The sequence below is a fragment of the Lates calcarifer genome, linkage group LG23 (genome assembly GCF_001640805.2).
Source record: "Lates calcarifer isolate ASB-BC8 linkage group LG23, TLL_Latcal_v3, whole genome shotgun sequence".
Lineage (NCBI taxonomy): Eukaryota > Metazoa > Chordata > Actinopteri > Centropomidae > Lates > Lates calcarifer.
In genome coordinates this window covers 12,933,745-12,956,931 of record NC_066855.1, presented here as the reverse complement: position 1 = coordinate 12,956,931, position 23,187 = coordinate 12,933,745, and the positions used below count along the sequence as shown (strand labels likewise).

At 41.8% G+C, this 23,187-nt stretch overlaps 1 protein-coding gene across 1 annotated transcript in view; it reads left to right on the top strand.

The window, feature by feature from the left end:
- The window catches only part of LOC108899048 (disintegrin and metalloproteinase domain-containing protein 12), a 69,719-nt gene that overhangs the window by 35,073 nt on the left and 11,459 nt on the right, over positions 1 to 23,187 (top strand). The window contains exons 5-13 of the mRNA XM_018699311.2: positions 2,828 to 2,904; positions 3,948 to 4,134; positions 9,240 to 9,305; positions 9,944 to 10,015; positions 10,445 to 10,614; positions 11,223 to 11,307; positions 13,270 to 13,418; positions 20,477 to 20,654; positions 23,028 to 23,117. Of these exons, the coding sequence (XP_018554827.1) occupies positions 2,828 to 2,904; positions 3,948 to 4,134; positions 9,240 to 9,305; positions 9,944 to 10,015; positions 10,445 to 10,614; positions 11,223 to 11,307; positions 13,270 to 13,418; positions 20,477 to 20,654; positions 23,028 to 23,117 (1,074 nt within the window). The remainder of the gene's footprint in view (positions 1 to 2,827; positions 2,905 to 3,947; positions 4,135 to 9,239; positions 9,306 to 9,943; positions 10,016 to 10,444; positions 10,615 to 11,222; positions 11,308 to 13,269; positions 13,419 to 20,476; positions 20,655 to 23,027; positions 23,118 to 23,187) is intronic.

Here is a 23,187-nt window from a genome sequence, read left to right as displayed (position 1 = left end):
AAAGAGGAGATTAATGTAATTCAATAATGCCCAACCCACTCAGTAAAATGAACAATATTTTCCACTTGAGACTGCTGTGAGACCAGAGCTGGACCATCAACTGGCTGGGCTCGGCCAGCTCATCAGCATTGCTGCCATTCCAGAGAGCAAAGACAATGAAGAAGTTGTGGCAGGTCAGCTCAGGGTGGACTCTGATACACTGAGAGTCAACGACCTAGACTTATCTGGCACATGGCACGAATTGATGCTTATATGAATGGATAGATATGGGGCTGCTACAGGTGTTCTCATGATTTAGTCATGATTTAGTCATTATTCCTCAAAAAGTCGATAAAATGTTTGAGAAAAATGAAAGATTCTGCACTTGATGGGTGAGTGGATTAAAAAGTTGGATGGATGTGTTAAAGGATCACTGCCAGTAACCTGTATACTGTACCTGCCCCGTGTCTTACTGACTTGGGAACTAATGGAGATCTTCAACCTCCATCCCTCCTCTCATTCCTCTCTCATGACCACAGCCAGCTCTTCATAGGAGGGTCTTTTTACTGGAAGCAACCAGATCTTGAGAGACTGATCCACAGTTAATTTATTTGTCCTGCCGGCAGGGAGGAGACTGATATAGTGATCTGGGCAAGGGATCTAGAGGGTTCAGTTGTGTGTCAAAAGCAAGGTACTGCTGGGAGTGACTTCAGCATGAGTCAGCCCTCCCTCAGTTCCCTATGTCTGTTTGACATTCTCTCCCTTTCTCACTAAATCCATCCACTTATAAAACGATAAATGAGTGCCATGTGCTGCAACAAAAGCCATCTACTGGGAACATGAATCACTACCATGGATATTAAAGAGTTAACCTGGAATAACAAATGCATAGTTAATGATAAACAGTGTTCACACCTGGGTTGCCTCCTACAGTAAGCTGGGTATTAGTTATTAATCTTATTCCAGCTCTGAAGGCCCAAGCACTTTCCTTTCTCATTCCTTTGTGCAAAAACCTTAGAAACAAAAAGTCTATTCATATCCCTTATATCGATGCATCACAGTCATGATCTCATCAAAGAAACATGAGGTGGTAGCATTAACTCAGTGTAATAAAACCAGCCCTCCTCCTCCCCTTTATGCTAAAATTTCATATTTCATGTAATGGGTTATCCTGTCTTTGCACCTTTTTGCCACGCTATAATGGAGTGTTCTCTCTCTGTACCTGTAGGTGGAGGTATGGAAATAGATGAAGACTTAAAAGATCTTGGGTCCACCTCTTGAATGTCCCCTGAATAAAATATTGTTTTTTAGGGAGGTATAGGATTGAGTTTTGATAGGAGCTCTTAGGAACACTTGTACAGTTGCTTAGTCATGCAATTATCCAACCATCCATAATCTTATACTGTGTTATCAGCCAATCATGTGGCAGCAGTGCAATGCATAAAACTGTGCAGATACAGGGGAGCTTCCATGGACCCAACCTGCTTTGTGTCAATAACCCAGACTGATGCTGGTGGTGTAATTGGTGTGCTGTGCTATTTTCTTGGAACACTTTGGGCACCTTGACATCAACCAGTCATGGTTTGAATACCACAGCCTGTCTGAGGATTGTTGGCAACCATGTGCATCCTTTTAATGCCAATGGCTACTTCTAACACGATAATGCACAGTGACACAAAGCAAAAGTCGTCTCAAACTGGTTCCGTGAACATGAACCAAATGCATGTAAGTCCAATATTCACTGGTACATAATAAATAATAGCTGAGAAAAAGCTAATATGCTATATAGGTACATGTGTTTGCTGACTTTTTCTGTCAGATGTTGATGCTGGACAGGTAGTACACGGTGGGATGAGAGGAAATGCAGAGTCAAGTGATAAGTCTCTGTGGTTTCATAAGTACAAATGACCCCTCTCAGGTTACACTCAGTATTTTCATCCATTTTTGATATAGAATTATTAATTGAAGCAGCTTTAAATAAGATATTTATAATTTGTCATGTAAATTTTTTTAAGGCTAAATCAAAATTGAATCGATTAAGGATTGTTTAAGAATTCAGGTTTTGATAAAGTGCTATTGAACCCCAACCTAATTTAGATGGTAAAACAGAAAGAAGCCTTTTACCAATGCTGCTTTAACTAGCTCATGTCAGGAGTGAGAAAACATAATTGGATTAACATAGTTTTATTACAGAATAACTAAAGAAGTACCGTGATGCAAGATTAAGCAAGGATTCCATTTAATACCAGAAACACATCCAGACCCTGAACATGCAAAATCAGCAGCCTCTGGAGGTTAGCCACATTGAAGGAAGTTGGATGTAGAAATTTACTGCGCTCTATATTTAGAGGAAGTTAAATAGGGGTTTAAAACTCAAATTTCCTTGTTTTCCAGAGCAGGATACCAGAGGGGCTGCTGGTCGGGCCTCACCTGAACGAGGTAGCAGAAGGGCTGTTTTCATTCTAAACCAGACGCTTCCTCCCTGCTCTCTCACTGCCAGGCCGGGTTCAATAAACATGGGTTTAATTCACTTTTTTTTACTCCCTGCTACAGCTTAACAGGTGGTCCGTGAAGGCGGGTACCTGGGAATGTGGTGGCAAGCAAGGGTTGTGCTGGAAAATTGTGGAACTCACATATTTAAGCCATCATTAGCCTGTGGTGATGAGTGGGAACTGCTCCTGCTAACCCTGCAAAGGGCTGTTCCCCCGGAGTTAATTTGCTCATATTTCACAGTTATCAGCTGGGACTGGTGTTGTTGAACTGTGCTGTGTGTTTTTTTTCACATTAGTTCCATTCTTCCTGTCTTGAATTTTAAATGTTGAAGTCTTCTTTGTTTGTGTTTCCTCAGGCAAACTGCTACTACCATGGTGAGGTAGAGGGTCATGTCAACTCAGACGCCAGCCTCAGTACGTGTGCTGGGATTAAGTAAGTGTGTCATTTGACTCATTTTTTCAATAGCTCTGGTCTAATACCTTAGTGATAAATTACAGAGGCAGCCAGAAAGCCCAAGAGAAGCTTTGTTTCACTGACTCGCTGCTGAGTCTTTGAGTCTGGTATTACTAGCATTAATGCAAGTAATACCAGAGGTGTTTTCAAGTCTTTTGGGAAGATTTCAGGTCTAAGTTCAAGTCAGACTGCACGTCATTCAAGACAAGTCTCTGTCAAGTCACAAGTCTTCACAAGCAAATTAGAAAACAAGATTCAAGTCTTCCAGGTCTCTGAATGTTGTCTCAGTGTTGGAGACAAAGAGGAACAGTGATTGCAATAATATCACTGGACACCATCAGAAATGTTTTTGTTACATCCTCTGCAGAGTGATTTGTCTGATTGTAAAAAAAAAAAACCTCTGCTGTTGACCATAGTTGTAATATTTATGTATTTATTTCAGTTTTTCTGCAACCTGTCTTCACAATGACAGATGCACAAAACTTATTTGACAGAGCTACACATTGCTTGGCCTGCTCACTGAGACAAATTGTTTTTGGTTTGGGTTGGCAGCGCTCACTCTTTCGGGGGAGTTTAGCATGAGTTCATGTGGTTGTGAATATTGTGCAAGGTTTGTGAGAATCTCAGAGTTTATTCAGACCCATTGCACGACGATGTCACTTTAAATCACAGAGGCCACTGTTAAATCATGAGAAAAGTTAAGAAAGAGGAAACAATGGCCACAACAATGGAAAAACCAAGAGATAATACTTCTCTTTAAGCAGAATGTCTGCCACTTGATCATCAAGCCATAATTCAAATGGTAGCCACTATTATTACACTGCAAGAGTGCACTCATCACTACTGATGTATCATCTTTTCTGGTTACATTAGGATGCCTTTCTTTGTTTGCTGTATATCTGATATGTTTCAGTGTGATTTCAGTATTTTAATTCTGGAAAAATAAATAAATAGAAAGGGTGCAGCACTTCATCTACCTTAGAGAGCTCTTTCCATGCACTTTTTCCTCTCTCTCTTTGCAGAGGTTTCATATCTCTTGAAGGCAAATCCTATGTACTGGAACCATCTGCTGATCACTCTGATGGGACTCACTGGATCTACACAGCTGAACACCTCAACTTTGCTCCTGGCACCTGTGGCCATGATTTCAACATATCTTATCCCACTGAACATGGAGATGGCAGCCCATTCAGGGCTTTCAGCACAAGGGTAATGGATTACTAATCTCTCGGCACTTTTACCTCCAGCTACAGGTAAACTGTGTCTGTATTGACAGTGTTGCAAGAAATCTTCAAGACTTCTTACTTCATTCTTGTGCCTTTATTTCTGAGTTGACAGTAGCGACATGACAGAAAAAGAGGAAAATGAGAGACGGGGAGGGATATGAAACAAAGGTCATTGCCTGGGCTCTTGGTCGGCGCCTCAATCCCAGTGCCACCAGAGCATCTGCTGTATTTCTTTATTTCCTCATTGTCATTGTGAGCATGTTAGAATTCTGATGTTAGCATTTAGCTCAACGCACCAGTGGGCCTAAGCACAGCTTCACAGAGGCCCTTCCGTGGCTTAGTAGACGCTCAGTCTTGGTAACATTTTAATATTCTGAGAAAGTATGGGACAGTGTGGTGCTGCAGTGCATAGCACAGTAATCTCTCAGCAAGTTTGACTGAGCAGGCCGTCAACCCTGCACAGAATAAGTGTTAGATAGATAATGGATGAATCGATGGATGGAAAGTGAAAAAATGGGTCTGTGTGTAATTTCATTATGTGATGAAAATATGTTTATTGACAGTTGTAGCCTGTCTGTATAGGGAACAGGTGTAATCAGTTTGTTTTTATTATTTCTGCCCTTAGGACCCTGTGATGTCGACAATTTTAAGCATTACTGTGCCTGACTAAATTAGGGCTTTTAAAGTTTAAAATTTTCCATTCTCTCAACTTGAGAGTGTCTGAGAAACACTTCTTTTTAATGACCTTTTTTTTTTTGACTGGAGCACCTTAAACTTCCAAAGATTTCCCGCAGTTGTAAATTAATGTAGCACTTTGCTTGAGCTTTTCTTTGTGTTTGCCAGCCAAATGTTTGAGCTTGTGCTTTAGTGAAAATCTCTGGATGCGACAATAGTAACAAACAGTCAAAGTGAAAAATGTTCTTAACACTTGGTTGGCAATTTAGAAAATGTGATACTACAGTTGATATTTCTTACTATCATCTGTATTTGGATTCAAACTGCACAGTATCTAAAAGATTGCTCATCTCAACTGTCTTTAAAAAGATCATTCGAGATAACGTCTGATATGATTTGGCGCTACATTAATAAGAATTGACTTGACTTGATCATTTGCAATGTAGATATTGGTAAGTGACATGCTATATCTTTTAGAAGCTACTACTTGTTGAATTATTTACTCATTCCTTCCATCTGATCTGACGTGTCCATTAGTGGTTCCGGGGTGTATGGAGAGTAGGGGTTGATGATCACCCATGTAAAGTACATTGGCTGTTAAGTGGCAACACTTACTCTGAAAGAGAAATTAGACTGCAGGCTTGTCGATCATACCTCTAGCAGGACTTGTCCATCCAGAATTAAACAGATTGCTTTTGAGAGAACCCCATCCAATCCCACAACCTGCACTCAGCCCCCTTAATACCCCACCGATTACAGGTATAAATCATAAGGGCCATGGTCCTGGGGAGTCTATGTCCCTCAGAGGAATTGGGTTTTACAGATGATGAGTGCTGATAAGTGGAAAACACAGAGTCTACTGATCTCTATCTGACTAGTGAGGGATGGCAAGGGTGGATGAACACAGGAGGTTTATCAGGTCAATACAAAGAGACACAGAGATAGGTGGTGTAAAAGATGAAACAGATGTTCCTGGGCCCAAAAGGAAAGTAAGCACACACATCAAAATTATGATGCAGCGGAAATGTGAGGGACTTTCCATTTTCTTAAAACCGCTTTTTATTTTTGCAATTGTTTAATCATTTCATTAAGGGTATATTGAGATTGAGTGTTTTTTGGGAAACAGGCCATACATATGGCTGTGCTGGCTAAAACATCGTGCCCTTTAAGAGTATTAGTTTTTATGTATTCATGCAGTAATAGGGATTTTCTGATGTTTTGTTTGCACTGTTGATGATTATAGTGCTGGCTTCAATGGCAACTATTGTCTTTGGTGTTAAGAGGGCTGGAAAGAAGCAAATCCTGACAACTGCACAATGCAGAGACAGAGGGGGAAAGATAACAAGAGAAGACAAGGCTCATATTGATGATTTATTCAAGTGTGAAATGTATGATTTAATTCTCCTGCATAAGAGGTTGTTTCAGTGTATTTTAATATGTTTTATCTGATCACAGTGTCCCCTTTAATTTATTTAAAATACTATGTCCCTTCCCCACCCAACACAGCAGGAGATGTCAGAGTTAGAAGGGAAAACATCTCTACTAAGTGAAGACAGATGTATTTTTATAAGGGAGGTGGTCAAACATTGTAATCCCATAGGTGATTAAAAGAGTGACAACAGATAAGATAGTGAAGGATATTTTCAAAAATTGTCACCCGTAACCAGAGGAGCTCAGGGTCCCGTTAGAAATAGAGAAGAAAGAAAACCAAATAAGTGAGAATATGAAGTCAGATTTTGCTGGACTCGGTGGGGTGCATGAAAGCTCACCTCAGCTTGTTACGCGGGGGCACCGAGGTGTGCTGCCGGTTTGATAAGCTGAGATGTGCCCCTGCTTGAGGGCCTAAAGATAAAAGAGGCGTGTTGGCAGAGTGCCCCTGGATGATGGGAGTCAGATGGGGTAGAGGAGTGCACAGAGATATGATGGCTACCTGACAGGAGCTGCACATCAACAACACAAGTTCCTGCAAATCTCTAATGTCACGAGATGAAAATGGGGCTGTCTAAGATGTTAAACCTGAACACAACCTGCTGTGGTATTTTGCAGAGTATGTGATGAAGTAATTTCTGAAGTGGTCTATAATACATATGGATTGAAAGAACACAGAACAGTTGGATGTGAGCCTAAACTAAATAGCATTTGACCAAGGAGGTTCATTGTGTGTTGTGTATGTGGTAAAGAGAATCTAATCACAAAGCTCCATTATTGAGTTTTCATCTTCTTTCACACCTGAGCCGGCCCCATTTGCTTAATGAAGGTTATGAGATGTGGTTGAAAGCTCTAAGGCTCATAAGCTGGCCTTTGTTCTTAAATTCCCCTCACCATACAGACTGTGTAAGAACGCTCGCACCTTAATTCTCTGATGTTGAAGAAGCAGTGGTGTGTGAAACATGAACTAAGGGAAAGAAAGGAAGAACACGTTGCTCTTGTTCACTAAAGTTGAAGCCTTAAATGTTTAAAGCGGTTTTTAACAATTAATTAGTTATAGATTTGTCTCTATGCACTGAATTGGATTCAGAAACAAATATTTTCAATTTTCCAGTGGTATTTTCAGTTACACAGAGAAAGTAAAAAATGTGTTGTAAATTCACACCAATAGCTCTTTCGATGCTGTTCAAGAACATCGATACTCTTCACTGAGTTGATGGAACATGGTGTTCATGTGTGTATCTCCTCTCCAGTGGCCTCCTAGAGACTTGGTAATCACCATAGGGTGCATTTAGAGCACACTTGCCCATCCTGGCTTATCAATGGAGGAGGCAGATAAGAGCAGAGAGGATCCAGGCTGCCAGGCCAGCAAGGATAAAGAGGCTCAGTTTGAAAGAGGGCCATGGTGTGAAGGCAGAACACTTAGCCAGCAGGATAGTATAGGATCTGCGAGTGTGTGAGTGGAAAGAGAGAGCTTGTGTGCACGTGTGTGTGCAGGTGAAACAGGCTCTAGCTGGATGTGTGGCGAAAGTGAGTTTCTTCCCACTCACAGCACAAAAGCAGCACATGCTCCATGGCCAGAGGCTGTATTTGTCTGTTTGGATGTTGGACATGCCCTAAATCCATATCCTCTCGATTCTCTCTGTTTGATTATTTTTCTATATAACGTTTCAGTTGTTTTTAATTCGTGATTTTTATTTTTTTGTATATGTGTTAAATGTTTTTAATAATTTATTTTCAGTCATTATAATTTTGCCCATGCAAGCAACATAGCTGTAGGGATGACTTAGCTGTATGTCAGTTGGTCTACCACTTTTGTCCAGACTGAATAATCTCAGCATCTATCAGATGGATGTTGCCATGAAATTTTGTTCAGGTGTTGATGGTGCCCAAAGAATGAATATTAATGGCTTTGGTGATATCCTGACTTCTCTTCTAGTGCCATCATCAGGTCAAAATTTTAATTTGACCTGTACTTTGGTTTATGACCAAATACTTGCAAAAGTAATGACTTTCCCATCAGTCACGGCTGTATTTATCTTTGTTGCTAATTAGCAATGGTTAGCATGCTAACATGTCAAACTAAGATGGTAAACATTATATCTGCTTAATGTTGTGCTGTGCCGCTAGCATGGCTGTAGACTCTTTGCATTATTTGTATTATTGTTTTTCATTTGCCATTTGTTTTACATCTTCTTCTTATAAATCTACTTACCACATAGGCTCAAACACACAGACCTTTTCTTTGAAATCTGCTCTAAGTTCCCTATTTTACTGACAGTTTGTTTGATTTGTCATAATTCATTATACCTGATTCTTCCCACCTGTTCAGAAGAGGTTGGACTGTGACAGTCTTTGACCCTGCACACCAAGGGAGATTAATATGCAACAGATAAGAACTTCAAAAGATTTGAAAGTGATTTTCAGACTGCTTCCGGACATATGTTCACGAGTCCATGCTCCACTGTCTAAGTGTGCTGGTGGAGTATGCTCTTTGATTTTTGCAGAGAAAACAGAGGATGTAAGTATTTTATATACTGTGTACCAACAGCCCTGGCACCATTGTCCAAAACAGTGATTTATTAGTTAATAAGCTGGTTCCTGTAGAGTGTTATCAGAGATATGTGTGACCTTAGCGGCTCTTATTGGATCAGACTCTAAGACTAGCTGATTGCTTTGTGCTGAATCTCACTTCTGCTGCCTTTTGTGTGGCGTGTAGCTCAGGTAAAAAGCCATATTGAATGGCCACCTGCTAAATTTAGGCTGCTCTTTCTGGAAAGCTGCGGTTAAGTGCGTCCTCCTAATGTCCTTCCTCTTCTCTCTCTACTCTCTCCTCCTCCTCCTCTATTCATTTCTTGGTTTACCGCTTTGTCATTTCTGCCCTCTATTCACTCTCTCGTTTATTGCTCTTTCTTGCCTCCTTGTCACTTTTTTACATTGTTTCTCCTTCACACCCACCTATTCCCTGTCTGCTCCCTTTCACAGCACAAACGCCATGCGCAGACTACGACCAAGTATGTGGAACTGATCATCGTGGCTGACAACAGAGAGGTAAGCAAAGGTCACACGGTCTCAACCTTTCCATCCTCTGCTGCCAAATCCCTCGGGACCGGGGCTGAGAGGTCATGTGTTTTGTTGGCCCTCCATCCCCTAGAGACGCCAATAAGATGGCTCTACCATTGCTTTGCTGTTGCAGCTGATGTGTCTGCTCCGTCATCCATTCCACTATCCAGCTCCAGCTACATCCCTCTGCATATATCATTCAACCACTTGACTCACAAATGAGACTATTCCATTATGTGCGCTGTGAATTATATCAAATCTCAGACTTAAGATCTTAAAGAGGGTTGAGAGAACAAAGTGGTCCTCAGTGACATGAGACATATAGGTCAATGTCACATGCTTTAGAGCCACGGAGACTGAATAATGCTGGATATAAGACAAGGTGGCTGAGGTTATCTCTATAGCCTAAGCTCCACCGAGAGGCTCTTTGATGATAGCAGCCACAGCAGAAACGCCAGAGGAATTAACGTGATAGCCATTGTAGCACAGCTCGAAGACACCCTGTGAAGAACTTCCTAGAGCTGACACAATTTTAATATGTCCCAAATAATGTCTTTGATGATAATCAGTGAGTGTGGATCACCTCTTTCTCGCTTTGGCTTATTCTGTATGGTTGCGTTGTTCAGTTCCAGAAGCAAGGCAAGGACATGGAGAAGGTCAAGCAGCGGCTGGCTGAGATCGCCAATTACGTGGACAAGGTAACAATGGAATCAGCAAAGGGAATGAGGTGTCGGAATGTGATTTATCAGAGGTCAGATCAAGCCTGGTGAGAATTAACCAACCTCTGAGCTGGGGCTGATTGGATTATGAATGGATGATCAATTCCATAACTCAAATGAGAAATATTGTGAAGAAGCAGCTATTTAAAAAAAAAAAAAAAAAAAAACATGCCGTGGGCGATGGTTTAATTGAACAGAAATGGAAGATTATTTATTCATATAGAAAGTTGTACACTGATTAATGTTAGAGGATTTATTCAGAGCCTGAGAGTGACTATTTAATAGCATTTATGGTTTGTCAGTGAAGAGAGTGCCAGAAATGAGAAGAGAAACAGATCTTAAGCCCTTTTATCCTGAATCCACATCTCTCTCCCTACCTACTGCGCCCTCCTCCTCTCAACCCCTCAGTTCTACAGGGCTTTGAATATCCGAGTGGCCCTGGTGGGCTTGGAGGTATGGAGTGATGTGGACAAGTGCCCCATTACCCAAGACCCTTTCACCACCCTGCATGAGTTCCTTGACTGGCGGAAAGTTAAGCTGCTGCCTCAGAAACCACATGACAATGCCCAGCTAATCAGGTAGATCTCTTTTAGTAGAATTTCCTGTAATACTGTAATTATACAAATTATATGGTTTCAAAGCAAATTAGATATCATGTTTTGTAGAATAAATGTTGTTCCATGTTTTATGAGCAGCCCTCAAAGGTCCCCTGCAGTGTGGATTTTTCATCACCAACAAATGATTTAGTTTTGTTTTGCCAAAACAATTAAACTTCCTACCTCGTAAAACATTTTTAATCAGTCTTAGCCATTTGCCTGCTGTGAAAGCCTCTTGAGATGCTGACTGTTAACAAAATGCTAACAAATTGCAATTTTTTTAAAAATCTTTGTTAAAATGCTAGTTTACCTATGAATATGGACAGATATCCTGAGAAAAAATGTCAGTGGAATAGAGGATGACAAGAAAATGGCAAAGTCATGTGTTAGCATTGCAGTGCCAAATACAGTCTCACAGACCTACCTATGTTAGCTTTGAAATGCTGACCTAACACTAGCACCTTCTGCTCATCATTGACATTGTTCTACAGCGCCACCATGTAGTTCCTGGGGACTTTTTCTTTGACAGCCAAAGTGTGGAGACACACTGTATACTAATGATTTGATAACCACTGTTTTTCCCTTTTCAGTGGGGTGTATTTCCAGGGCACCACCATTGGTATGGCACCCATCATGAGCATGTGCACAGCAGAGCAATCAGGAGGAATCGTCATGGTACGTTAATATGCTACACAATGTATACACGCTCAGATACTTTTACACTTGAAGGGAAGCAAAGCAAAACAGAAATGGGCTGTGATGTTGAGTTTTAGAAAAGAAACCAGACTTGTTTTATCCTTTCGTTCTTCCTCTTTCTGCTCTCTGCTTTTCCTCCACCTCCCTCCTGTCTGACATAGTACTCTCATATATCTCCCCTGAGTCTCTTCTGTAAGGGTTGAGCTAAGGATTCCAGAGTTGATATTAACCAGTATTAACTTCGGGGCACACACATCATTGAGTCTTTTTCCAGGAGGGCCAAACAGAGTGTATGAATAGCACCCTCCAATTTGTGCTGATAAATCAGAGCGTGTATTGATTACATGAGTGGAAACCTTTGCTTTTTAATGAGCTGCAACAAATGAGAGAATTTAAGGGTACAGCGTATCGCAGCTTGAATGAAAACACAAGGGGCATGTTGTAAACGACTGCCCATTTCAGAGCTGCAGCCCTATGCTATGTGCACGAGTCATGTTGCATTAGTGTAAGTCATGTTATTATTTCATACTTAATTCCTGTGAGTGGCTATTTGTCTTGAGGTCTGGCTGGCGGCTGCTGGTAAGGTTTACAACAAGTCCCCAGATGGTTCTTCACTCTTGTCCTCCCAAATGGTAAAGTGGAGACTTGGTCATTATCATAAAGCTCTACATACACACATACATCAGGTTACAGACATGAACAATTGGTCTCAAACTGCACTGTCTCCTCTGCTGGGCAAATCAAGACCCTGTTGTCTGAGTTGTCTCCCCTCATTAATGGAGTACCTTTGAACTCATTAGTTGACTTCCCCTTTGGGACTCATTGTTATTTTTCTAGGCAGTTAAATCTTAAACATCCATTTTCAGACCATCTGGAATCTCAATTTACCAGCCCCCAATGTTACATTAATTTCATTGGTGTGGTAGACAGTGGCATGCAATGCCCTCTTGAGCACTTCAGCTTCATCAGTTTCTAAAGGTGTCTGGGTTTTTCCAGGAAAGAGTTTGTTTTTTTTTTTCATGGACCCAGGCTGCGCAGTCGGATCGCAGTGAGTGCTGACAGCTGATGGCCGTTACTTTCAAAAGCCCCCAGCAGAGCAGTTCATCAGTCTGAGCTCAACTTGCACAGCACTACTGAATAATGCACAGTGACGGAAGACTCCAGAGGCAAGGTGCTCTGACGCACAGCTCTGCATCCATGAAGCGCTGATAGCTGCTGCCGCTGCATTATTTATCCAGCCTCTTCACATGTTCATGTTTTACACACCTTGCAGGAAATCTCGGTACCTCTACCAACAGCAGCTTTTGCTCTGAGTGTTACTCTTGCTTCATCCTGATACGGTTTTGTGTCTTATCTTTACCTGATTGGCTGTATGATTTTTCAAGCTGTCCTTTGAGAGCTTTTCTCTATCTTTCGACCCGTTTACCAGTTTTGCTCAGAGGAGGTTCATGTCTTTATTTGTGAGGATGAAGCAGCACATCTGTGCTCTGTCAAACTTTGCAGAACAAGCTCAGGGTGACAGCCTGCAGTCTGCTGTTTCATTTCTCATTTTAGTGCTACAACATCAAGCGGGGAAAACGCTCTGATAAGCACAGATCCAGCAGCATTGTTTGTAATTTTGGCAAGATGCAATTACACTCCCTTGTTCTGAGTAATGTTTCTCCAGTGGGTCCTGTGGGAAACAACAATTTGGCTAACATATTTTTTTTAATTATTTGTTATTTTCCTCAGAGTATGCATTCAGAAATGTCTGTTTTTAATTAGCTATTGTTTGCTGCAACAGAACTGTAAACTAATCTTATTGTGGGACATTGCTTGTAGCATCATGTCGAGCCTACAAATATACTTGATGAATCAGACTCATAAAGTAAAGAGGTTATATATTAAATATTGGGGTGAAATGGCAAACTCAGTTTCTGTGTGATTGATCTTTTTTTGTAGGATCATTCAGACAACCCCCTGGGTGCTGCAGTCACTCTGGCCCATGAGCTCGGACACAACTTTGGAATGAACCACGACACACCAGAAAGGGGCTGTGGCTGCAGGGTGACAGTGGATCGTGGAGGCTGCATCATGACACCCTCCACCGGGTGAGTCACAGCTTCTCTCTTGACTATTGAGAGTCAATAGATATATAAGATAGCTGACTCCTCATTGCATTCATCTGGTATTGCAAGTGTTTTATTTCAGCTAGTTGGCCCTCATCAGCCTCAGGATGTAGGCCATCATTTACTGTTTTCTTTGCGCTCCAGTGAGGCCTCTTTTGGTTCGGCTTTACAGACTCCAGAACCATTCAAAATGCATCATCATGATCTCAAACCATAATGAACTTTGGATTAATTTAGTCACTTATTAAATACAGCAGGTGCCGCTCAAAAAGTCCAGATTGTGATCATATGTAAACATTATTCCACATGCTGTCCATTTGTAATTTATTATCTGTCAAGCAGTAAGCAAATGATGCTGTCGAACTGTTGGACCGTTGGGTTTATGGCAGATTCAACAGCTGTGCTAATGCCTCGAGGCAATATGACTCATTCTGAATAGAAAGCCAATGGTTCAGTGGCAGTGCATGGCCAAAACAGCAGTGTTTCACTCATAATGACAAAATGGAGATGATCTCTAGTAGACTCAAGAAAACAGTGCAGAAAGTGAGACACATCTAACAACAAACCAAGTCTAAGGTATAGTTATTGAATAATTGCTCACCATGTACTGTCAGACATCTTGTAGTAGCCTGAGCACAGGAAACACTGGGTGGAAACACTGGGTATCAGTTCCAGCCAAGGTCTAGTGGTCTGTGGGAGCCTTAGCCTGGTGTTTATGCTGGAAACATCCCTCCGTATGTGGCTTGGACCAGACCCATTAAAAACAGGGTAACACTATTCTTGATTATAGACTTAAAAAACAACACAGCAGTAAGATGTAGATTTATATTTAACACTGATTGAGGGTATCCCCGGTCAAGGACTTTGTCCAAAAATGGCAACACAGTGAACATACACAAAAGAGAAAGAAATGTTTGTTGAAGTAGAAATAAAATGGTTTTGTCTTTCCTGCTTTCTCCTGCTCTGTCTCTTTCTGGCTGTCCCCTTTTCTTCCATATTTGCAGCCAGCCAGAGTGATGCTATTCTTTGACATACATGCAACTTTAATGTTGGAAAATCTCTCTGCAGCTACAAATAAATACTTAAACACATCTAAAAACTGTCTATTATACAGTTTTTATGTAAGGAAAACTTATCACAGCTCCCTTAAAACATCTGAACCTGAAGTCATATGTAGCAGTGACGAACATCTATAAATGTGAAAAAATACTGTTTGTACCAAAGAGAAATAAAATGAGGCATGAATATTTCGTTTTTTCTGCTCTCTTTAGAGACTGTGTGCTGATTTTTTCATTCCAGCTGACAAAAAAAAAAAGAAACGATCCAGTCCTTGGTTTCAAAATAATCCCCTCTACACCTCCTTGTTGCCCCATATTGCTGCTCTGCTATTTAATCCAGGATTAAGTAAGCAATACATTTAAATAAGGATGTTTAGGAACTCTGTATTCCCTCATTCTACTTCCTCAGTTAATTCCAGGTCAGCTCCATATACGCTGCCTGAGGCAGTACTATATCTCCCATAGGTCCAGCCCTTGTAGTTCCATGCTTTAAAATACGACGTGGCCACACACAGGCTCTGCTGCAATTGCCTGAATATTTTTCATCATGTAGCAGCCACATAACATTGTCTGCCATGTTTTTCTAGAAAGGCGACCATCTCTTTTCAAAGCAGAATGTGATAATACGGAATAGCTCTTCACAAGGCCAGGACTTGAACGAGTTAGTACAAAAGCCCCGCTGATTACCAGCTCCAGCATTCCAGTAATTGAAAGTACTGGCAAATCTTGCCTACACTCAGTCAGCGAGAAGTACCTGTTTTGTTTCTGCTGTTTTGATTGATCTTTCTCTTTCATCAAATAGCATAGAGGAATTTCTTCATTGTTACTGCCATGTACAGATGGATGTCCATCAAGCTTTTGTGGAGTTGTTGTGGCTCCAGATCAGGAGGAGATAATGAGATCCAGTTCATCATTATTATATTGGAGTTGGGGGGCGGGTTTAGGGTAGGTGGTGGGGGGCAGTAAAACTGTAAACTTGTCCCAGTGCCAGCTGCACATCTGCACAGAGCATTGCTTGTTTCCTGCTCGCACTGGTCACGGCCAATTGTCTCGTCCCCCTTTCCATCCATCTCTCTATCCCCCCATTAGCTCTAAATGAGAACAGGCTGGTGTGTCTCATCCTTTGAGATTATATCTCCTTAAAACACACACACAGGAACACACACACAGCAACTGAGCAGCTGCTGGTTACTCCATAGACACAGGAACACACATAGAAGGGGTGATTGATATGTTTGGTAAGGTAGATGGTAGAAGGAGATGAATCAGACAGCTCTTGTTACATATATGTGCAGTTCAGCTCTTTGAGTGATTATGCAGAAGTGAGGATCGTAGTAGTCAGAGGGTGCCAAATAAGGTGAAGTTGGGTGTTGGACAAGTTTAGATCCACATTCTACAGATGACTCCATGAAGGCCGATGTCCATTTTCTCAGACAGTGCTGACTTGCAATCTTCAATTACCGAAACAGGGTGGATAAAAGACGATGTTTGGCCGTCTTTCTTCACAAAACCTTTTAACTGCAAACTTTTTGCATAATCACTTGAAGAGTTTAACTGCACTTGCATGTAACCAGGGCTGTTTAACTCCTCTACTTCTACCTTCCGCCACGAACCTACCAATCACCCCTTGTATGTGCACAAACGTACAGTAGAAAATCACCTTTCTCAGAGCTTTACGCTAAGTCCACTGCGTACTTACGTTACTAAGTGCTCTGCCGATCTACTTGCTCAGTATTTTAATCTACAAAGTTTGGCCACTTTTACCTGGAAACAAGTCTGATGCCTGTTTTGAGGTATTCTGAGAAAATATATTAGTGTGGAAGCCCCTAAACGATTTAGTCTCATATCGTGGAGCTGGTTTCCAGGGGTATGCAGATGATACCGTCATTCACATATGTGGTAGACTGTTTCCTCAGTTCTCACCAAAAACTGGGAAAATGTTGCAACATTTAGCAACATCACAGCATAGTGTGAAGTGCTAATCTTTTAAATTAGTTATATTAGTTTTAAATTAGTTATTATGAATCTGTTACAAACTCCATGACATATAATATGTATATAACATGTATATGTCTTTTTAAATACAAACCTAAATCAGTACAGTGGCCATCGAAGTCAGTCACACAGGATGCATTATTCAGACAGGGTTTCATTCACTCATGGGTCAGGTCCTGAGTAAGATGATGACCGTAGCACATTACCACAGAGACTGATGTATTTCCCTTGTCATAAAATAATCAGGAATCGCAGAAAGTCAGTCATAGTCCAAGCCATGCCACTGAAATGCGACCCATGCCCTGCTGATGAACAGGAACTCTCTAGTATGCCTTGTTTAATTAGGTCCATAGGGAAGTCAATATGAAAATGCTTTTCAGTATCTACAACATAGGACAGACTGCCAGGCACCAAAGGCTGTAACAGATCATATCACCTAATGTCATCACCCAGAGTTCGAGCCCTATGTGCACAAAGGAAGCTATAAACTTAATATTAAATGTGTGGTGAAGCAAGTATGAAATATTTGTCATAGTCACAGTTGTCACAGTCAGGTTTGAATTAGCTTTTGTCCTCATTCCTACCAATGTAATAAAACTGCAATAACAATATGAAGATAGGGTCAGGGTAGGTATTTGCACATTTTGTATTTTCTCTCAAAATGTTCTCACCATTTCAAGGATGGTGGAAAATGTTTTGGCAGATGCGTCATAGGAAAGACCGGCAGGTCTGATTCATAGTCTCATCAGTGTTTTATGGCTGAAAATATGTGACATAAACTGGCTGTGTAGGACATGCTGGATGGGTTTCCCAGTGTTGTCTGTGATCTGAACCACAAGGACAGACAGGCTCAATTTGGGCTAAAGGGGTTCTGTGTATTTTAATGTGATACTTTGCCTTAGAGTATTCTAATCACTGGTGAAATAAAAAGATTTGGATTTATATTCATAGCCTTCAGCAAAGTAATTCCTAAACATGACCTTCATGTGTTGGTCATGCAGCGTTTTAACAGGAAATGTGTTCTTCTCTGCATCTCTGGCCTGATTGACAAGTTCGGTCAGACAAACAGGAAAGGAGGGAAGGAAGAGGAAAGCAGACAGAACAACAGAAACCGTTCTGGTTGTGAACTGTCAAAGTTTCCATTTAATCCATTGTTTATGTTTTTACTAATGACTTCTTCTGTGGGTTACCTGTCAATGTTCATCAAGCCCCTTGTCAAAGTAGAGGGGCTGTGAGATGTTTGAAAGACTCTATCTCCGATCATAGAGTAATAGATCTGGAAATTATTCTTTATCACCAGACCTCCCACTGATCCACTCAGGCCTTGTTTGGTCATTGCTGCAGCTTAGTCACAGTGATTGCTTTGTACACTCTTTCAACCATCAAGTGCAGTTCTTCTGAGGCTTGGGAGCCAACTGTGAAATACTGACTGTAGGTTAGAAATGAACTGAAGAACAGCAGAAGGGAGAAGAACTGATCCCGTAATGGAACGAGAGCATAACCATGTGGAAAACAATGCAGCAGTTTAACACAGACAAAGAGCAGTCTGAGAGACCAGGCAGAGGTGAACGTGCATCTCATCCTTTGTAAAATCAGAACAGGATGAGGAGAAGCCCGAAGGTCACGGGGTCATTTGGGGTCTTTGCTTTTGAGGTGGTGGCCCAGACTCCCGTGGGATCAGTGGTTGTCTAGAGTGTCTTTAGTTCACCATGAGCCCCAGATGTGCACACTGTGACTGGCCCTGGCACTGCTTTACTAGCCCTGGGGACTGCAGCTGCTAAATGCCATCGACTGTAATTCATCGGTGCCTCTGCCTTTTCACAGTCATTATCCCTCCTCCCACCCCCGGACTGTTGCAGGGTAGACCAATTATTTCTGTATTGCCTCTCATAAAGAACAGCTGGATCCTGAGCCGCTTGTGTATCTCAGAGTTAAAGAAAAAAAAAAACAGGGATGTGAGTGTTTGTCATGTATTGCCTGGGCTGGTAACTTAAGATCAGGGCTGAGTTCATGGAAATTGAACAAATGCAACGAACGAATGGGTGCAACATGAGCAAGCAATTTTGGCTCCAGCTTTGGGGGTAAAGAGGAAATCAACAACAGCAGTTGCCAAGGAAGTGGCCTGCCTGTTGAACAGCAGCCTTGACAGCTGTTCATCATGGCAGGATCCCTTGAGGTGCTCAGGTGGGTGGAAGAGGAGGAGGAGAAAAAGAGGGTGCAATTATTGCTGTTATTACAGCTTTCCTTATTGCTCTTCCTTTTGCCATTTCACTTCATTATAAATCCACTGTGATCCTCTGCTTTAATCCAGAGTGTCTAGAGATCTCCTTTGAGGTACCCCACTCTCACCTAACACAACCTCTGGATAGTATTGACATTAGAGAGAAACAGGCTGTGTGGGAGGGTAGTGGGGGTTCAGCAGCAGGAGCTGCTGTAAGTGCATCATGACATATATAGAGACATATATAGAACCACTTTGAATGTGAAACCCAATCAGAGTAAAACACAGTTTGAAAGGGTCGTCGACATTGAGCTAAATTGATAGCAATTATTTTACAGCTTCTGTATCAACACAGCCTGAAGGTCTGAGTTGAAGGCTCAGCCTCATAACTGAAAACAAATTGATGACTATGCCACATTTAAACTCTTGTTTCGCTCATATAAACAACTAATTGAGTTGCATTTATCAGGCTGGCAGGGACCAAGGAGCAGCTCAGGCTGAATATGAACTGGCCCTTATGCACAAACTCCTATTGATATATGCTTATTGAAGATTTGTAGATATTACCAGTTGTGCTGCAGTCATGACCATGTTTGCTGTCCTTTCAACACTGTCATTTTCGAGACCAGAAACACTTCACAAGATAACCAGCCAATTTTCCGTGCTGTCATTTTGGAAAATACATTATTCACTGAGTATATGGAATGTATTTGATTTACTGTGTTGACAATTTGGTTATCTGGACTTCCCTCCCCCTGACAACCAGCTGTTGGGTGGATTGCAGCTGATTTTGCAGGGTGCACGCTCAGTTTGTTTGTTTTCTTGACTGCAGCAGAGTGAGCCTTCTCACTGCAGTGACAGGAAAAGTCTCACTGACCCTCGCAAAGGGAAGAAAATCAACAGGCGAGTGGGTGGCGAGGTAGTCGAGGTGGAAAAGGTACAATTGATGGCGCACTTCACAACGTACGCTTCAAAAAGTCAAGTGCCCTTCACAGAGCGTGTTGAAAGAAACATTTGGGCATCTAAATTTACCTGGATCTCCCACTCATACATGCACTCATCTGTGTGCACAAAGACAAGCACAGATCTAAGTGTGAATATTACATAGAGATTCACCCATTCCGCCCTTGTTGGCGTTGAACTTTATGGTGTGGGTGGAGGTATTAAAAACCTCATATGGTGCTTTTTATATCAAGAGCCACATAGAGAACAAGATACAATCTGCACATATTCATGCACACTTCACACACGTGCGCAGGCAGACACACACACATACACAGAGTCATCTAAGGCACTCTATTATCACAGAAAAACTCAATAAAGCCACATGAGGTCTGTAACAAAGCTTTTGGCAGACATAACCCTGGGCTGTGTGCTTTCCCTATGGAGCAGACCACCCTATCTGTCCGCTCCAAAAACAATATTAAAAACACACCATTCCCCCGTTTCTCCCAAATTTATGGGTGTTGCAAGTCTTGCAAAGGAAGCACTTTTTGGTTGGAGTTTTTATGATTCCCTGTCTCATAAAATATGTCTTATCAGATCTCCCTCCCTCCATGGAGGGAGATGTCACAGAGGCCCTGTGCTGCTCGCATGCTGATGGAGCTTTGGAGAGGCTGCTGAGCTCTAGTGGTTAATTGATTTTGTGATTAGCAGCAATTAGCTCTGATTACATCAGACCAAAGAGGGCCCTTTTAAGAGACCGTGGTCGTCTTCCTCCTCCCTCTTTGTTTGTGTCACTCGCTAAATGTTTCTCTCGCCCGCAGGTATCCGTTCCCCACAGTCTTCAGCAGCTGCAGCAAGAAGGACCTGACGGCCAGTTTCGAAAAGGGCGTCGGGATGTGTCTGTTCAACATGCCCGAGGTCAAGGTGCTGTATGGAGGGCAGAAATGTGGCAACGGCTACGTGGAGGAGGGAGAGGAGTGTGACTGCGGAGAACTGGAGGTGAGGGCATTATAGGTCATGGTGAACAGACTTTGTTTTCATCTCCAGACCTCCTATAATTCTTCAGCATTCTTCTTTTATGCCCCCTCTGGCAAAATTTAAATCTTTCTTAACTGCTACCTGTAAATCATTTTTAATTATATTTCCCACATTTGAGAAATGAAATAAGCAGAAGCTAAAGTGGGGGGAGGATTTGCAGCTTTTCTGACTGAAACATGGCACAAACTAGCATTTCCCAAGGTAAAAACAAACCGTTCACCTCGGTTTTATAACCGAACAGTACAAAGCTCTCGTAACACAGTCTTCAGATAACGACCTCAGAGGCACAAGTGTTAATTTTTTTAATCCTGTGCACTGACGAGGTGTTGGGGAGGATCGTGTCTGATCGTGGGCACAGTTCACTGAGAGGAAACATCGCTGACAGCTTCACCCTGTCAACTGGTGAATTATTGAAATGAATCTGCATTTGCATGCACATACGTAATGGTGGCACACGTCGCTAACTGCTCCCACTGCAGGATGGTAAAACGGTTAATCATGATGCAACCAACAATCAGCAGAGGCAGACTGACAAGAACAAAACTATGAAATATGAAGGAGACATCTATTATGATTTGGAAGGGTATTTTGAATTACATAACAGCCTATGTGAGAGAATGCCTTGTTTTTTTGCCATTTGTTTACACTTTCATACCCAGTCTTTTTTTTGTGTGTGTGTGTGTGTGTGTGTGTGAGAGTGTGAGCTATTCAGGCTTCAGTAAGGGTCAGGCTGAAAGTGGCCTTGTCCTTCAAAACAAAGAACTGACATAAGCCCCACAAGCCTGAGCCAGCAGCAATAATAATGCTCTCCACAGGGTTGAGCAGCGTCCTGCCAAACCAGGCCTGATCAGAGTGCTCAGACAGCACCTCTTTCCACCATTAAAAAAGTCTCCTCATTAAAAAAAAAAAAAAAAAAAAAAAAATCTAGACAATCACAGACTCCTTCTTTTCAGCACGACTCCTCCGCCTCCTTTGGCCCCAGGGACAATGGGAAAGGCCCTTAATGGTTTTTAGGCTGAGAGAAGTTCTGGAAGGTCCATCATGTCAGCTGTGTCCCCTGCCAGCTCCATTCATCTACTTCCTCCGGAGTCTCACTGCACTCAGGCTGTACAGTACGTTCAGACCCTAATGGCGAGAGGGCGCAGAGAGCTGGCTCCTCGGGGAGTCCGGTCAGCCTGCCTCTGTGTGCGATCATATGTGCGCAAAGCAGACATACGCATCTCATACGGCGAGTCTCAATTGAGTGCTAGCTTCCATCTGTATCAGGAGGCAGAAAGTTGCTGATTGGTGCAGGGCATGGCTCGTGATAAAGGCTAACATGAAACAGATGGGCCTACATGGTGAGAGGAGAACTGTTACAGGGATGATATGGATGCAGATACTGTTTGCCTCTCTCTGCTCTGCAAAAAAGGACAAGAATTTTTCAGATTGATGTCGCTATCCAAAAATAAACAGCCCTTTCAACCACATTTGATTATGAAAATTGCTCCAAGGTCTTATTTTTTCTCTGTTACACATTAAATCTGTAACAAGATAACAAGAAACAGGTGTGAAAGACTCATTAGATGGTTCTCACACATTCCAAACAACTATTAATATAAAACAAATTGACTTTGCAACACTGCAATATACTCTTTTTTTCTCTTACTAAGTAAATAATCTGGGTAAATGTTATATTTAGATTTATAATGAGGCTGGGCTTTAGCAGACTGCTACACTGGCATTAAGGAAAATGATACTTGCATAGGAAATTCCTGAAATAAGTTGACTGACAGCGTGTATTTTACTTCTACCTGGAAAGGGGTTGCGTGATAAGTTGGGGTAGGTAAATGTGTAAATCTTTGTGTGTTACAACCTGTTAGTAAAACTTTTAACCCCAATGTTAAAAAAAAAAAAAAAGCAGAATTAAAAGTCAGTTTATTTTTAGGAGCCTTCATCTCTGAAGTTTCATTGCTTCTGCATCAGCCTATATCAGTATTTTTGCTTGTTTGTAGAGGGGATTTTTTTCTTTTCTCTTCTCCTCATTCTCTATATCCTTCACCATCAAGCTCATTGGTTCCAGGGATCTGAATGAGCTTGTAAGTCCTTTCAGATGGAAACATAGTTGTTTTTAGAGAACAAGAAACTGCTGTTTCCTTTCCTCTGCCAGGTTTTTTAGTTGCTATGGAACATAGTCCAGCTAGGGTGCATTCCCGCTGATAACAAAGTCTGAGCATTTGCTCTGAGGTGAAATATGATCCCTCTGTGTTGAGTTAAATTTTCTTTACTTTTGTTCCCCCTCACTTACATTCCCTTCCTCTGTTTGCCTGTTTTTACATTCCCTTCCACCTGAAGGAATGTATGAATCCCTGTTGCAATGCTACTACCTGCACTCTGAAGGGGGATGCTGTCTGTGCCCACGGACAGTGCTGCCAGGACTGTCAGGTAAGAAAAATACTGAACAACCAACCATTGCACTGTTTTTTAAATGCATCTTGACACAAATTCTCTGATT